Source organism: Bactrocera dorsalis, chromosome 4 (genome assembly GCF_023373825.1).
Source record: "Bactrocera dorsalis isolate Fly_Bdor chromosome 4, ASM2337382v1, whole genome shotgun sequence".
Taxonomy (NCBI): domain Eukaryota; kingdom Metazoa; phylum Arthropoda; class Insecta; order Diptera; family Tephritidae; genus Bactrocera; species Bactrocera dorsalis.
Window position 1 is genome coordinate 63,338,340 of NC_064306.1, and position 18,986 is coordinate 63,357,325.

The window sequence follows — 18,986 nt, forward strand, 5'->3', positions numbered from 1 at the left end:
GCTTGCCAATAAAAATCTATATTTAACTCTACTCTTTATATGTATGAATCTAAATTTGAAAAAAAATTGTCTTACCTACAACTTTTTCTGCTTCATCTTTTCAGACACCCACAAATATAGCATAAGCAACTCTACCAATCTCTCCACTAACTAACTTTTCCATTGTCGCCGTGCTACAAAGAAAAATTTGCAAAAATTGTTCGCCTCAAACAAGTCGCCTGCGGCCCCAACCACTACAGAATGCATCTCACCACAACGACCAACACCGTCGTCGCCAACAATGCGGGCGCGACACAGAATAGCAGCAACAACACAAACAATTCCAGTTCAAATAATAACGGCGGTAGCAACAACAATAATGCTACAAATGGCAATAACAACAATTCCAATGAACAGAACACACCGCCAACGGCCGCCCAACTGCTAAATGAAGCCTACACAAAGATGACCTCGGACATATTAGCGGAGCGGACTTTGGGCGATTTCCTCACCGAACATCCCGGCGAGCTGATACGCACCAGCAGTCCGCTGTTCGTGTGTACCGTACTGCCGCCGCATTGGCGCTCCAACAAGACGCTGCCGGTCGCCTTCAAAGTGGTCTCGTTGGGCGATATCATGGACGGTACTATGGTGACGGTGCGCGCCGGTAATGATGAGAACTACTGCGCCGAGTTGCGGAACTGTACGGCCGTTATGAAGAATCAAGTGGCGAAGTTCAATGATTTGAGATTCGTCGGTCGCAGCGGTAGAGGTGAGTACACGGATGTTTCTTTGTTACTGATCATTTTTGGGGGGAAATGAGCAGAAATTCTTGGACTTGACAACCAACTCCGCTAAATGTTCCGTAATATTTTGAAATAAATAATTATGTTAAATTTTGATAATTCGAACTCCCTGGGTATTAGACCTCTATTACTGAACTTTGGAGTTAAAAATCTAAAATCTTTCTCTCGTTGTGGTTGTCGTCTCTCTAGATAAGACACGTACTAGTATGGTAGTCAAAATTTTATTGGATTGAAGTCAATCCCTTCAACTAATCTTCTTTACCTAGTAGGCATTCAGAACAGAAGAGAAGCCGTTGGGGTCTTTCACCAAAAGTGGACCTCTGACGACACCATAGTCAAGTACATTATATTTTATGGAATCTATATATGTGGCGGAGAAAAGATCACACTTGCAAAGAAACTCAAGAACGTTCAAAGGGCGGCGCTCATCAATTTGTGGTGCACTAAGGTCCACGATGACCATGGCAGTTAACGCCAACGCACTATGTGCCCATCCTAAAAGAACACGTGTCTGAACACTGACACACTTTGACTTCGCCAAACCGAATTCTGGCTGCTCCTTCTCTACCCATCTACCGGCGAGAAATTACGGGTAGGAAGAAGCCGTTGTAGGAGAGGGTCAGAGAGCTTCTTTACGGATGGGTCAAAGCTTGGGGTGAAGGTTGGTGAATGGATTTACTGTCAGGAGCTCTTTATTAATTCCAGCTTTAAACTTCCTGACTATTGCAGTATTTTCCAAGTCGAGGCTGCAACCAATAAGGTAGCAGTAGAATCCGGAGTGCAGCCTCCTTCATAGAAGTGACCATACACTCAGATAACAGGGCGGCGATACTAGCCTTCAAATCATTTACAGTGCGTTCAGCTATCGCAAACACTTTTTGGCTCAATATCGATCGCGAGTAAGATAGCCTCTCCCCAGTTGTGAGACTTTTAGCAGCCCATTGCCCGGCCATTGGCGACCATGTTGTAAGGCTGCGATTCTCAACAGAAACTCTGCAGAAGCTGTATGGAAAATGATGAAAATTTAGAACACTTTGCTACAGAAGCTACTCAAGGTGGTGGCTGTTTCTCCGCTCTTATACCCACGAGGAATATGTGAAGAAGTCAACGGAGAAGAGCTTTTTCACGGATGGGTCTTAGTTATGAGGTAAAGTTATAGGAGGAGTGCTCTGTAAGGATCTTTCACTCAAACTTAGCTTAAAGCTACCGGACTACTGCTCACATCGTAGTTGAAACGAGTAAGATCTCCGTTGGCATCTTGCGTTCTAGAACTGAACCTATAGAGCGCACGTTCGCTTAACAGCGATGTTCGACGACCAGCTCCTGAGCGACTTCGGAAACCTTCTAAGCTAGAGTAAAACCTAGGTGATGTACTGCACAGCTTGCCTTTAGCAACAATCTTCTTGTAGCAATGATAGGTATTCTTACTGAATGTAGTCCAATTGGCATTTATGTTGCTTAGAATCAAGTCAGACACAAATTGTCAAGTTGGGGAAACATTCAGAACTTTCTCTTGAACTGTGCATAGAGGCTGAAACATCTCGTTACCTACCCAGATACCACAGTGGACCGGCATTTTAAACTGTATAAGTGAGATCCCTTTTAGGAACGACGATTTAACATAACCTAATGTAACCTAAGTAGGTCAACTGAATGCGAACTCTACTGAATTATTTAGCCCCCTTAGACTTATTGTTCTTCGTTTTGGACTATATATTCTTTGATATTTAGGCATAAAAAGTACTAACGGAATCCACTTGTGTTCAAAATTTGCTCTCATATATAACACTGCATAACATTTCGCCATGCGAGCACAAGAGAAACCCTTCAAAAAACGGAGTATCTGCGATTTTTATTTCCTAAAAACTTCACCCAAAATTTTTTCTCAATTACACCCTCAATTAAGAGTTAATATTTGTTTGAATGCCGGCATAATTGAGTGGATTGTTCTGGCCGAACAATGAAACAATTGCATAACAGCAACAAAAGCAAAATAGGACGGTTGCGAAAAAATCAGGAAGCAAAACTAAAACAACGAAAATTCGCAACAATCAAAATGGCAACATCAGCAGTAATGTCTTTCAGCAGCTGACAATGCAACACTTCACACCAACACATACACGCACACAACACACGCTCAAGCGAAGAAGGGAACGTGAAGTGGCAACACTTTGGCAACCAAAGTGAGCCTTTTAGTAGCAATATTTGCCACACACGCACACACACAAACTCTTCTGGATGAAAATTCGCTTTTGTTGCACGACACACACTTCACAGTTATTGTTGTTGTTGTCATTGCCGCTATTATCTTGCAACACTTGGAATTTGATTGTTGTTGAGTCAAACTTAAAGTGGCGAAATTGTTGGCAGCACAAAAAACAGCTGCTGTCAGCCGTCGTCGCCGCCGCCACCGCTGAGAGTAGCGGTTTCTCGCTTAAAAAGCCGCCTCATGCCCCGGGGGTCCGCTCATACCCCGCACAACCCTTGGAGAGCTAAAGTTGTCCATTAGACAGCGAAGGCACGCTTAACAACTGCCGCTTCACAAAAGCTGCATGTTTTAGTACCAACTGCGCCCTTTGCCTTGCTGACCGGCGTTGCCACTTTTTTAATTTTTTTTTTGTTTTTCCTTTTTTTGGTTTTTGTCGGCAAGTAATGCAATTTCGCCAGCAGCAAAAAACAATTGAAAATATTTCGCAACAAAGCACTCCACTTCGAGTGTCCACAACAAGAACACAACCAACACCAACAACAACAACAGCAGCGAGAGCCACTAAAATGCGAGTAAATTAAAAAAGTGCAAAACTTTCGCTTTGCCGGCGCGCAAATGAAAATGAAAAGGCAAAAGTTTTGCGTGAAACGTAAGCAAAAGCAACAACAGCAACATTTAGTGGAACGTGCAACAAAATCAACCAATTTGCCCGCTCGCTGTGGGCGTCCGTTGCACAGGCGTCTAAATTTGTCGTGTATTTATTTCGCAGCAATTGAAACTTTGCTTAAATTTTTACCGTTTTATTTTTCCTTTTCGTGCACTCCCTTGTACCCCTTACCTTACGCCCTTTAGTTGTACAGCTGTCGCTTTGTTGCCTCTAATGGCAGCCGAACTAAACCGCTTGTTAAGCGGAAAAGTGTCAGCACGCGGTCAGCTTCATTTGGCTGCCGTTTTTGCAGCGCCACCCCTCCCACCTTGGACTTTAGTTTTTCTGCAGTTCTCTTCGTCGTGCTCTTGCAACAGCAAAAAGTGTTTGAAAAACCGGTTTTAGAGTGGCAAATTAATTTACATCATTAATAGCGCGTTTTTATTAATATTATACAATGCAGTAATGAAACTGTTTTTGTATCTTTACCGTTATAAAAAAAAGCAAAAAAAACCGTTAACTTCGGCTGCAGCGAAGCTAGAATACAAAACTTTCCCTACAAAAACATGATTTTGATCGGTCAGCTTGTATGGCAGCTATATGCTATAGTCATTCGATCTCAAGGATTTCTTCGGAGATTGCACCACTGCCTTAGAAAATTAGTTATGTCCAATTTAGTGAATATTTCTCGTCAAATGAAAAAGTTTTCCATACAAGTACTTTATTCCGATTGTTCAGTTCGTATGACATATATGTGCTATATAGTTCCGATATCGGCGGATGCCAGGCATTTTTAGTACCAATAGGCAGTGTGGAACGGACACAGTAACCACTATGGTAGGGTTCAAGGCCCATCTAAAACCCTTGCCGTACTTTGGGTTCGGCAACCGGTTGCAAAGCAACACCACATTCAACTGACCCGCATTCAGGTTTTAACCCCAATCATCGCGACACTCCCCGAGGGACCAGTCCGCATGGGTAGATTGGAGCGAGCTCTAAGGGCTCCTGTTCCCCGTGGTAACAGACCTAAGTCTCCAGTTGGACCTCGTAGCCCAAACAACTACCAGTGGGGCTTCCATACTCCTCTGGGCTGGCGACGAGTGGTTGCACCCCATACGTACACACCATTCACACAAGAATTGTACCTCACTTCCCAGATAATGCTTTCACCGCCGAAACAATTCACTCGCAAAAAGTTCGGCATTTCGAATACTGGAGATCATACCTCTAACATCCGAAAGCCCAACAGTCTAGCTAGTCTCCAAACCATCCAGATCTCTCATGTCTGAGTACATCGGGCATTCTGTAGTTACATCCATCCAGTCCTCTATCCGCGCCTCACAAAAACATCTATCAGATAGATGCCTCTGATGCCAAAAATGCAATCAGAGGCCCATACCCCGTAAGCAGAAAACCTAGACTCAGGAGCCTGATACTCCCTAAAGATCCCTCCCTCTCCACATCATCATCAGATAATGAAGACCCCGTTCAACTGGACAATCGGTGGACGAACCAGCATCAATCAGTACTTAAGGAGCATTGTTCCCGTTTTTTCCATCGGTATGTCTACCCCCACACCTAAACTCCAAGTATTTACAATTTCTAAAATTTGTCCTCCCGTGCGCTCTAACTCAGACCGCAGGCGACCTTCAACCAGAAGAAGAATGTCATCAACATACGCACAACACTTACAGAGTGGCTCGGGCTGCCCAAGCAGAGAGTCCATCATGACATTCCAGATATATGGACCACACTCCCATTCCTGCGGGCAGCAACGAACCACTTCGGTCTCTACACTCCCATTAATGCAACCAAGCTCCTCCAGTCGTTGTACCAATCGATCCCAGCTTAAGTTGCCAAGGACATATTTGTTGACATTCTCCCTAACAAGATTCTGAACATATGTATAACTATGCATCCAATCCAACACTCCGTCCTTTTCTGAACCCATACTGCCTATCCGACCACATACTTCGCGTTAGCTCTTGAAGCTGCTAATGCCGCGATAAGAGTGATGATCATTCGTGATCTTATGAGGGTACTTCAGGAGAGGAACATTACATTTCATTATCTACTCTTCGAAAAAAACTTATGGGATTTATTCCGAATTGACAGATTATCTCCCAGTTTGTTTAGAAAAATATTAATATTCAACGATTTTAATTAAAACCACTTTGAAAAGTGGCGAAAAGAACAAACAACCGATATACTTAAATGAAAATAAAGAGAACGAGAGAGAAATATGTACTTTTCAAGCTTCTCTAGAAACAGATTCTTCACCAGCAAAACCTTTTGACATCAACAGAACCAAGTTGTATATACTAAGGTTGATACATGTATGAAGCCCGACCTAGTAGTGAAGGAACACAATTCCTTTCCCATTGAACAAATCTTCTCATTTCTGGGTGATTCCGATTGCTCTTCAAGGATTCCAATTGTAAACAGCACAGATCTAAATCACGAGTGTGACCGTAGAAGAACAGCTCATAGTAGAATATTCACTGTGAAGCTCCCAAACACATAGCAAAACTTACCTGACCGTCAATTCTAGCTTAGCTACTATTTGCGCGGGTTCACCTCGATTCCGCCATGAATCTTTTCGCTTGACCTTGTCGTAAGTGACCCACGTTCATGGTCAATAATCAACAGTTGCAGAATTGGATTGATTTCCATGCGATTGAGCAGAGATTCGAAGGATGAAATTCGGTCCAGGAGGTTCTTTCCGCTATATAGGGACTTCCAGTTGGCGCGCTGAAAAGTATACTTTATTGCAACCACTTTACTAAATATTCTAACCATTCTATTAAGTGAGAATTAGTGGTTAACACAGGAGCTTTCTTTGGACTGGACAGCGCATTCTTTGCTCTAAGTCACTCAACTTGTTTCAGGCTTATATGAAGTCAATGCTAAACACAGACACACACAATTGCCCTCACTTTGCTACAAAAATTGCCGCGGAAAATTCGAATGGAGAAACTATTGTAGAATAGCTGTATTTGCAATGGAAATGAACACTAACAAAAACAATGCGCCAAATAACAAAATTCGGGCTACTCAAAAAAGCATTCAACAAAGCAACAACAAAGGGCAGCGAATCAACTTGCAACCGTTTGCGGTTGAACCGCAAAAACCAAAGCCTCAATACAGGCCGCATTGCTCGTCAACACGACCCCGGACAAGGCGTTCAGACGCGCAGTACACAGAGTGTTGCCGTCAGTTGGCACACGCGTGTGTGTGCGCCAATGGCCGCACGCTAAATGGTGCCCGCGTTGCCACCGCTGCTGCCACTTGCCATTCATTTACACGGCGCGCATTTAATTATAAAGGCTCAGGGCTCAGCGCCTGTCAATATGAGACAATAAGGGCTCTACGCGGCGCGGCACACACACGTCTATACTAACTGTAGTGCGAATATACCGTTATGTTAGCTGATGTTGTACTCACATCAAAGTCAGCACCAATAACCACCGCCACCGTTACCGCCGCGCTGTCCATAAAATTTGAGCGCGGTGTTCGCTTTTCGCTTTGGTTGTAAAATTTGTTGGCGCTTTTGGCAACATTTTTGTTGGTCCGCCTTTTGCGCAGCACCGTTATCCTTGCGTGTATCCATCGTAACGTGTTTGGCGTTGAGCTGCGCTCCATATGAGCCACAGCTGCGTGTAAATAAAGTGATGTTTGCGCTGATTTACCGAGCTTGTCAAGAAAGCGCGCTATGGCGCGCGGAGTGACGCGGCCAGGGAGGTGTGCGCGCAACCAATTGTGCCTCACATAGCTGTTTATTTGTGTTCGACGCTTTTATTTGTGCCAATGGTCATTGGTATATTTTTCGGTATTGCATACTTTTCGGCGTGGAGGCTTAATTCTAGCAATGTGCAACATCAGCGGCACACACACTCAAAGCGCTTTATGTGAGCGCGCGCGTCCGAATTCAATGCGCGATTTTCGCGAATGCAAATGCAAAAGTTCAACAATTATCAAAGTCGCACCACAGAAAAATTCTTCCACGCCATGCCACACCAAACCAACGCATCGGATCGGCGTTTGTTATGCCGCGCGCAGGCCGTTAGATAGCAGTGTAGTGGCGGCAGTGTACAACATGCAGTGGCGCGTCAGATGCTATTTGCCACAATCACAAAGCCAACAACGCGCACACTTGCGCGCTCACTCTCGGCGCCTTATTGTATGCAAGGCTTTTTCAATTCACTATTGACTATTCACTGTTAGACCGTTATTTGTACGCTGCGCGCAACTTCGTTTCGCTGGAATGCCGCCACATTGCAAATTCAGCTATCCGCCAACAAGCATTTGTTGTTTTTCGCTGCATTTTTTGTTTTGGCAAATTTTGTTTGTTGGATTTCGTCGAGCTGCTAGAATTTCTACATCGCTCAAACAAACTGAATTCGACGAATTTTGTGGGCGCACCGGCATGACTGGGCAGCAGTGGCTCGCCGACGCACAACTGAGAATTTTTGAGTGACCGTTCGCTGGCTGAATTTGTAGGCATTCCGCGCACTTTGTTTTGTGTTAATTGAAAACTTTGTTGGCTTACGTGTTGCATGAAGTTGCTGTAGCGTTCGTTTCGTTTGTTTCGAGATAATTTCTCGAGAACTTAAGCAATTTTCCTTGCATTCAAATTGAGCTGTATAAATGATTTTGGAATTGCGGAAATTTGGAAATCCTAATAGAACCTTGGATATTATGCATAGTTAGATCTTATATGGATTCAAAATCATTTCTTCTACTTTAAGATCACCTAAAAAGTAGCGCGTTTGGTTAGTATGGTAGGCTAATGAGTCACGCATAGACAATGTTTTATATAAAAAACATTTGAAGCTATATCATTATCAAAATCTTTTTGATAATTTATGGGTTTCATCTCAACAGAACTGCATCTGAGGTAAAACTTCACACCCGCTGTTTTCCAAATAACTTTCAACCGATCTCTAAATATGAGGTCGAGCACTGTCCTGTTGGAAATAATATAGTGTCTAAACACGAATTCCGGGCGATTGATGAATAATTGCTGGTAGCGTTCCCTATTAATAGCTCCACATGGTTTTAGAAGCTCATAATACAGCACGACCTTCAAATCCTACCAAATGCAGAGCTTTTAATTGGCTTTGTCGCTGAGTTGGCTGGTTGGTTAGGTCATAAGCGAATGACTTTTTGCATTAAGGCTGGTATGAGATTCAAGATTAAAGTGAGAGAAGCATGTGAACACCACGACTGCGAAAGCCAGCAAGCCGTTAATGGTGTGTAAAGACCTAATTGCTAGCACCTGAGCCTTCAAACCAGGCATACCACGTTGGATGTACACCTTAATAGTCACACTAATGCTCACATGTGGAGCGACATTATGAGCAGCAATAGGCTTACTTGAAAGTGCCGCGGCTAGCAAGCCCATTCATCTCTGGAACCATAATCACGAGTCGTATAGCTGGACTAGAGGTAGCTTTGGACTTCACTCCACACCACAAGTTTACGAAAACGACAGCAAAAGACGCTATCTCAGTCTTGTTGTTATCAGAACTTTATAAGAACTCTTTCTCAGAAGCGCCATTACCGAGAGCATATACTGTGAAGAAAGGTTCAAAGCTTCACTGGATGGCAAAAATGAATGGGAGGGCTCCATCTTCGAAGAGTGACTTTGTAGGAACAGAAATACAGAAGACTCGAAAACAGTAGATGTAATTGGGACTGATGTAGTTAGGCAGCGAATTGTCAATGTCCACGCGCAGTTTTCCAAAACATTTTTCTAGTTGAAGCCTATAGTCAACATTAGCTTAGAGATTATTTTATAGAAAAACGTTCTAGGGCAATGATTTTTCTTTGTTAGTAATAGTCGAGCGGCACTCTAGGCAGTGTCGTCTGTTAAAATGAAATCTAGAATGGTATTGAAACGCATAAAAACGTTTAACAGGAAAAATATGATTTCTTGGCTAGGATGCTTGAGCATAGAGGCATCAATGGAAAAGAGCTTGCCGAACTCCTCGCAAAAGACGCTGCGACAATGCAACCAACAGGATCGAAACTGATCTTTGCTGGAGTCCACACACATTATGATAGGAGCTTCGTCAAAAGGAAAAGATTTGCAGGAATTTCCGGTGACAACAAATGTTGCGGCTTCGTCGAACCTGCCGCTGTTTCTGGAAGAGTTTGATAAAAATCGTTTCAATAAACACACTCTGGTTCTCCACATAAATAATTTAAGGTAGCTTATGGGTTTATAGAGATACGTTCAAGCTAGTCGAAAGCCTAAGAAGATGGAGTCAGGGTATCTTGTTTATGGTTGTCATAAAGAACAGTTCAATATAATCATCTGAATCAATCTAATCGCTCATCGGTGCAGATTGGCTTACTGTTCCAAGGATTCCTCTTGTTTCTATGAACAAAAGGCTGAGACAACGGAACATATACTCCTTGATTGTCCCGAAAGCATAAGAAGATGGAGTCAGGCTATCGGGCAAACGAATACGATAAAGGTACACATGAACTTTAGTACGCCTATTTAACTCAACAGGGTTAAATGAAGTGTTGCGATGCAGAAGAGAGCAAAACAGAATATAAATCGCAGTGCAACCCTCAACTTTCATCCATCTAAATCTATATATCTTAAATTTCAAAAACAAAAATCAAATATGGAATTTTGTTTTTTTCTCTCATATCTAGTAACTCGTGCTTAGTGGCCACAACAAATAGCTTATTTTTATTATATTGCCACCTTGTTTTCGTAAATGAGTTCTAACCATGCCTAGCACATAATAATCACGTGACAATGGCGCGTTCACACAACATTAAATTAACTAAAACAAGCTATGAAGATATTTTATGGAAAAAACAAGTGAAAACACATAACAACAATAAATAATACAACAACAATAAAGAATACAACAAATGTATAGAATACAACAACATTCAAAATAAAAAAACAACAAGAAGACAGTACAAATAGCACCATAAATAGCACACAATAACGGTAAACACATAATTTTTTACGATAACTGACAAAAGTCACAAAAACCGTAAAGCACAAAGCAAATACGCAAAAAATAATATTTATTGGTGAGTGACAAAACATATTACGGCCGATTTGCTGTAAGACAAATGTCACGTGCTAAAGCACAATTTGTAATATTAATTGTCAATATGTTGAGGCAGTTATTTGTTAACACAATTTCTTTTCGTAAGCCCGTATTTTTATTTGCTTTTAGAGGCAAGTGTTGTTTAAGTGACAAATTTGTGCGTGTGTTGGAATGTCACATGGTGTGTGTGAGTTACAAATTTCTTTGTAAACATAAATGCCACACACTTGCCATGTGAAATTTGCAAGGATGACGGCTTGTGTGCTTATGTATTATGTGTATATACATATAGAAATAGATATCGTCACCTAAAATGCAAAATAACGTAACGCCATTTTTCAAATGTTTACAGGTAAAGAAAAAACGATTTAGTGGAAACCCATAATGAACCAAAATTTGAGTTTTGGTTATAAAACGGTTATGATAACTGGTTATAATATGGTTATGTTAACTGGTTACATATTGGTTATATATGATATGAAATGATTACGCATTGGTTATAATATGATTATGCTAACTGGTTATATATTGGTTATATATGTTATGAAATGGTTATGTTAACTGGTTATATATTGGTTATATATGTAAATGGTTAAGCTAACTGGTTATATATTGATTATGAAATGGTTATGCTAACTGGTTATATATTGATTATGAAATGGTTTTGCTAACTGGTTATGTATTGATTATATCTGATAACTTAACATTTTAAGCATACATACTATGTATGTTAATGTAGTGAATTGTAAGCAATAAAGAACTCAATTTCAATTTTTTTTATGCTACGTTGTTTTGCATTTTAGGTGACAATATACACATATAAATATGTATACACTTGTATGTATATTTGCGCTAACTGTTTGCATTCGTTTAATACCACTCGCATTGAATTCAAAGCCTGCGTCACATTTACCTAAACCACTCACATTTGTCAGCAGCTTTTAAGCACTGCTGTAGGCCTCACAGTTCGTTTTAACTGTCGTCTGCCATGGCGTATGAGTAACCTGCCGTAAAAGTAACATGCAGCCAGCCTTGTAGCGGCTGTAACTGTAGTCGACATTTGATTTATTTGTATTGATTGTTTGAAATCACGTCAGTTGTGCCACACACACACACCTTCCTCATAAACCCCTCACTGCTGCCACGTGCCCGCTCTCCTCCTTCCACCAGCTCCCACACTCACCCTTTGCGGCGTGCATAAATTGCTTATAAGCCATAGCTTGGCAAACACCTTTTCGCAGCCATCACTGACAGTCAGTCATTTGACTTCCTCGCCTGACTCTGTGTGGGATTTCGCAACAAATTTGCCAAAAGATTTGCACACTTCTTCGGTTAAATCGAATCTAATGCTTTGACAAATATTTAACTGTTGTCATATTTTTCACTCAAATAATAATTTCGATAGCTTTAAGTGCCGTTAGTGCAATTGCTGTTTATTTGCACTTGCGTTTTAGTTGTTGTTGGTTTAATTGTGAGTGTTTTTGTTGTAGTTGTTTGCGCAAAGCCTTTTAAGTTGCCGCTCAAGTGCTGGGCTATTATTGTATACGCACTAGTTGTTGTTGTAACACACTACTCTTGTTGTTGTAGTATACTAGTGTTATTATTGTTGTTGCAGTGGCAAAATTCCATAGCAATTATTATTAATATTTACTTTGTGTGGACATTTATTTACTTTGTTTGGTGTTTTTGTGTGTTGCCAATAAATTGTCATCGGCTCTGCCACAAAGTGAATACTGTTTGAGGTTAATTTGATGGCCAAGTACTTACGTATGCACTTCTTTGCATACTTAAGTAAACATAACATATAGATGCATTTGTATGCGTGTAGTATAGATATATGTAATATATGTAGCATAAATCTTTATTACTCCTTCCCTAATATATAGATGCCTTGAAACAACCCACAAATATAGTTGATAACGGCAAAATATAACATAAATTTTCAATATGAGGTGGGGCCTACCGGAAGAGACCTCTCCATATCAAAATCATTAAGATCTTACGATCTCTTGCAAGATTTGTTCTGAAATCCCACTCCCACCTGTTTACAAAAGTGGTAAGCTAAAAGTAAACAAAAAAAATGATAACTTCAGCTACACCGAAGACGATAATCTCCTTCAAGCGTATAAAAAGAATTTTTGTCTTGATTTTGTTAGATCTTTTTGTATGGCAGCTATATGCTATAATAGCACGATCTAATAAATATTCCCAGAGTTTGTTCTATTACTTGAGACAATAACCCAAGACGAATTTCGTGAAGACATTTTTTCAAATAAAAAAGTTTTCCATATAAGGACTTGAGTTTGTTTGTTCAGTTTGTATGACAGCTGTATGCTATTGTGAACCGATATTGGCGGTTCCAACATATAAGCAGCGTTAAACTATTCTATGTCCATAAAAGCCCATGCCTTCTTCACTTGACCTCCCTTTGCTCTTGTATTGCCGGCTCGTACCTCTCATAATATTTCTCAATATATCAATAGGTGTCAAATATCTCCCTTCCGCCTTTTCGTATTTTGAACGTCGCGGCTATGGGGTGTTTAAAGTTTTCCTTCGTTAAAGGCAAATCCGCTAGAGAAACGTTCCGTGAGATTAGTGGTGTTTTGGGGGATGGTACTCAATCACTTCGAACTGCGGAGGAATGGTTCCGACGATTCAGAGGGGATGAAAACTACACCATGGATAAGCCAGCCGGCGGAAGACCTGTGGCGACGAATACCGATCAAATCATGGAAAACTTCGAGTTAGACCGACATGTGGCATCTCGTGACATCGCCCAGAAGATGGGAGTTAGTCACCAAACCATTTTAAACCATCTGCAGAAGGCTGGATACACAAAAAAGCTTGATGTTTGGGTGCCGCATGATTTGACGCAAAAAAACCTTCTGGACCGAATCAACGCCTGCGATATGCTGCTGAAACGGAACAAACTCGACCCATTTTTGAAGCGGATGGTGACTGGCGACGAAAAATAAATACGAAAATATTAATCAAAAACGGTTGTGGTCGAAGGCTGGTGAATTGTCCCAAACAGTGGCCAAGCCGGAATTGACGGCCAGGAAGGTTTTGCTGTGTGTTTGGTGGGAGCTATGAGCTGCTCCCAAATGGCCAGACACTTAATTCTACAATCTACTACGAACAACTAAACCGCTTGAAGCAAGCGATCGACCAGAAGCGTCCAGAGTTGCCCAACAGGAAGGGAGTAGTGTTCCATCAAGACAACGCCAGACCACACACTTCGTTGGTAACTCGTCAGAAGCTACGGGAGCTCGGATGGAAGGCTTTATCGCATCCACCATATAGCCCGGACATAGCGCCAAGTGATTACCACCTGTTCCTGTCCATGGCGAACGCCCTTGTTGGTGTAAAGTTGAACTCAAAGGAGGCTTGTGAAAAGTGACAGTGCGAGTTCTTTGGAAATAAGGAGGGGGGGTTTCTACGAGGGGGTATTATGAAGTTGTCGTCTAGATGGAAACAGATTATGGAACGAAACGGCGCATATTCAAACTAAATCCGATCATTGTAACACTTTGTATAAAGGATTGAATAAAGAGCAAAAAAGCAGAAGGGAGATATTTGACTACGTAATATTTCAGCTATAGCGCAAAAATGCAAATGGAAAAATTTTTTATGGAAATTATATATCTCTTTTGACTTTCAAGCTTTACATTCGCGGTATGTCAACATTGGAACTTCAATGTAGTTTTGACAAGATGAAACTTAAGACTTTATGTGTGACTCTTATTTTAATACATTATAATTTGTTCTTGTAGGAGGAGGGCCTGGGTGGACTCTATTTCACTCTTCGGATATTTTTCTTCCCGATTGCTTTAAAGAAATCACTTGACGATATGTTGTCCCACAAGCTTATTAATATTAACTCTCCTACTTTCTCTCATTCAAAATTCGTTTGCATAAACGACTCTAATTTAACTTTATCTAATGTCTCGGCTGAGTAAAGCTTGCTGTAAAGGCAACCAATATTTCGAAAACTTTCTTACTGAGAACTTAAATTTCTCATCGTCGAACCAACTTTTGGAAATTTATGAATTTTTGAAAAGTCTTACTATTTTTTGCCCACAGTTGTAGCCCTCTCTTTAACAAATGGCGACTCAATTAACTCACCAAATGATGAGCTCCGTTAAAGACCCTTTATTTGGGGCTTAAGTGGCAAACCAAGCCAACACAAAGTGGCAAGAAAAGTTAGCCTTTTAGCCGAGAACAACAACAAACCCCACAAAATAATGCACAAACAAATAAACAAACAAAAAAAGGTGACCGTGTAAATTTCTTTAAACAAAAAGGACGCCAAAGCAACCCCACAGAGTAAATAAAGAAAGCGAAAAAAGAAGCAATGAACACGCATAAAAAACGAGCAGGGTATGAAATTGTGTAACGGTGGGCTTGCGAGCGTTGTGTTGACACGAAGGTGGACGGGCGGCGTAAAATTTGGGGAGCACAGCCGAGGCCGACAAGGATATCATAATCAGCTCCATTACAACTTACTCGTGTAAGACGAGAAAGGGACTTATTTTAATATACACGAAGACGTTGGCGGGGGAGACGGCGAGCGTAAGGAAGCAGGAAAGAAAGTAGCAAACACAAAAGTTTGGGTGCCGGTCCGCAGGCGTGCAACAGGAATTCCCAAATGTCATGTCATGCCCGATTATGGGCTTCCGTTTTTTCACGCCGCCACCTTGCTGTTGTTGTTGTGCTCCTTTAGCGAGTTCATGATTTTTTACATGCCGCCTGTTGTGCCGTTATTTGTTGGCGTTGGCATTACAAGTAAAAGTATTTGTTCGCATTTACTGAAAAAACCGCTAAGCAGCAGAGGCGGGCGCAAAGTGCCAAAGTAAAACAAGAAGATTTATGAGGATTTCGACTTGTCGGCTTTGTGATTTGCTGCGGCGGCGCCACACCACTTGCTCCAGTCGCACTTTCTTCGTCGCTTACTTTTTTGTTTTTTTGTTTGTTCATATTTGTTTTTGTGCTTATTATTGGTTGAGCTCATTATTAGCTGTGCTCTGAGGCGGCGAACCTTTACATTTGTTGGGGTATAGTTTTAGGCCCGTCAGCTTAAGTTGTTGCAACAACATTCTTTGGCTTTGAAATTTAATTAACTCACGCAAGACGGCTTTGTTTTCACATTTCTTCATGCGCGCCACAGATTCTTTTGTCAACATCAAGTGTTGTTGGCAACGCGAAAAGTGTGAAGAAGTGAAAAAGCTTTTAACTCGGCAAACAAAGCGCCCGCTTGTATGCTTCAGCTTCAGTTCAAAAAACATATGTGCAAACACAATTATTCTTTTGTTGCTAAAGCGGTGACAACAACAACACACGTGTCTACGCTTTTCTTCATTTTAAAGCGCACACGAGTGACGTTGTGCTGCGTGTCCTTTCGCCACACATCGCTGCTGTCGCTTTGCTTACGTTTAGTAAGTCCTTGGCTTCATATATCAACACGTTACTTTTCGGTGGATTTCTTTTCTATTGTCTACAATTTGATTTGTTTGCATATGTCTCAGTAATAATGAAAACGATTATGTGGCATGAATTGCCATTAGCAACCCACGCGCTACGGCGGCTCCTGTGATTAATTATCTGCTCGAAGTGTTCGTAGGTAAAGGGTTAAGAGGTAAGTGAGCACAAAGACAACATACCTGTGCGCTTCTCAAGCGAATTTAAGTTCATATGTAGCGCTTGTAAGCCGTGGCCGCCATATGTGATTTCTTTATTTGAATTAATTGGCTGTAGTCTTGGCGTAGTTACTATTAAATTGAAGGAATTTTCAATTAAAATGGTTTTAAAAAAATCTTGACGAAATTTGTTAATTATTATTTCAACGCCATTATAAAATTTACAATATTAGAATAAGAAATGAAAGATTATTATGAAAAGCTTCCTCAGAACTCCTTACCACGCGTGTCTGAATATGAGCAGTTGAGGTTCCTGCCAAATATTTCTCAACTTATGCAGCATCAATTAAAAGATCAAAAGTGCCGTATAAAATTAAATTTACTGAACTAACAGCACAAATCTCGTCTTCTTACAAAAGAATATTTCAAAACGGTAATGCTTTCATTGCAATTTATTTGGAGAGTCCCTCTAGTGTAAAATTGATCGCTAATTTATGGATTATGTTATATATGGAAGGCAGGAAGAAACAACCCAACCTACTAAAAAGAATTTGAGCCTATAAGCTTAACTTCCTTCTTGCTGAAATGGCTAGAGAAAATCTTGAACGCGCAGACGGTTTCTAGAAGCTTGTCCAAGTCACAGCCTCGCATATAAGAAGGGCAGATCAGTAGAGACTGCACTTCATACATTGGTATTTAATATCGAAAGGTCTCTTGAATATAAGAAATACGTTTTGGAGCATCCCTGGATATTTCTGGAGCGTTCGACAACGTCTTTACGGAATCTATTCTGAATAGTATCCAGCCGATGGATCAGAAGCCTCTTGACCTCTAAACGGATTAAAGCTAAAAACGCTAGAATGACCAAGGAGTCTGTAGAGGTACTCGTAAGGTGGAGTGGCTTTTTCGCTTCCATGGACGTTAGTGGTGAATAAAGTGCTAAGAAAGTAGGAAGTCAAAGCCCCTAAGATAGGGGCATATGCGGACGACATTGCCATCTTAATAACTGGCAGGTGTCTAAGCACCAAATTTATCCATGGAGATTCCCTTCGATAAATGATACACAACTCTCTCTCAAAGACCATATCCAGTACCTTGGGATTGTCTTGGACAACAAACTGCTGTAGAAGCACAATGTGGAAGAAAGAGTGAGAAAGGCTAGCAATGTCTTAAATGCGTATAGGCAGATGCTCGGCACAACCTGGGGGCTATTTTCCTCTCTCATGCACTGGTGCTACACTGCTATTGTAAAACCAATTCTGCTTTACGGTGCTGTAGTATAGTGGGCAGGCGCACAGAATTTCACCTACCGGAAGCATAGGCAATGAGTGGTGTACGGCTAACCACGCGAAAATGTGATCAGCCTTGAAAAATCTATGCCTATCTATTGTCTATACGACGATTTGGACAGAAACATGTTAAATAAAACCAAAACCCGGTGGAACGAGCTACCTGAGTGTAAGACTGCAAAAGTCATGTGTAAAACGATAGATCTGAAGTACACAAAATTCTTACTGGCACCCGATATAAGGACTGTAGAAACATGATCGGAATGCTAACTGGTCACTGTCTGATCGAGAAGGCTGCAGAAAATGTCAAGAGCAAGGCACCAAGAAAACTATAGAACATACCTTGTACACTTGTCCCGCATTGGCAATATTACGTGTATAAGAAAGAAGCTACTAGCAATTATTTTCAGGCTCTGTAAATATTGTGTAATAGTCCCACCAATTTTTTTCTGATCAAAAATGAGTTTTGATAGGTTTGAAAACGACCACCATTTTGGATAAAATGTAAAATTTTTTTATTAAGCGGCGTCGTTTTATCAAATTTATATTTTTTCTTTGCTCCATTCGCTAAGAAGGGCTTAACCACTGATAATATGAGCACTTGTTTCTTACCCTTGAAATCTTAAAGCAATTGCTACATTCGTTTTTTGTTCCTCTATTTCGCCGTTTTTAAAGCTATTTCCAACGATGGCTCTGCCATGTATACGAAAACAGTTTCTCTGAGTTAGAAGAGATTACAGAAATCTTAAGAAAGCAAATGTTGCTTAGCCGCGGTGTTTCATTTTCTTCGTTTCATTTCAAATCCAAATTTGTTTAACACTTTCATCAAATTGAAATTCTAATAATATGTGTATATACTTTTTTCTAATTTCCAGGGAAGAGTTTTACGCTCACAATAACGGTATCCACGAATCCGCCACATATTGCCACCTACAACAAAGCGATCAAAGTGACAGTGGATGGACCGCGTGAACCGCGTTCAAAGACCAGTAAGTATGCAACAACAACGTAACACAAACACAATCAAACAAAATACAGACACAAACACATATTAGCACACATACACACAAAGAAACTTGTAATGCACGAGTACTCATGCATATTAAGCGTAGAGAATAAAGCTTAGATGGAGTTACTGTCCCCCAACCCACACGCCGCTTGCCGACAAAGTATTTAATTTAGATGCCCGAACTAAAATATGCGACTGCAACAAAGCAACTACAATGACAGCAACAATTTATTAGTTTCAAGATAGTGAAATGTTCGCAACTTATTTACCGCTACACGCCTTGTGCTGCTCTACGCTCTACGCCAGTGTGGCAATACAAATTTATAGCAT

General features: G+C 41.0%; 1 protein-coding gene across 2 annotated transcripts in view; it reads left to right on the forward strand.

The window, feature by feature from the left end:
• The window catches only part of LOC105226985 (runt-related transcription factor 3), a 91,780-nt gene that overhangs the window by 51,812 nt on the left and 20,982 nt on the right, over positions 1–18,986 (forward strand). For both annotated transcript variants that reach the window (XM_049455313.1, XM_049455314.1), the window contains exons 2-3: positions 105–751; positions 18,523–18,636. In XM_049455313.1, the coding sequence (XP_049311270.1) occupies positions 241–751; positions 18,523–18,636 (625 nt within the window). In that variant the 5' untranslated portion in view covers positions 105–240. The remainder of the gene's footprint in view (positions 1–104; positions 752–18,522; positions 18,637–18,986) is intronic.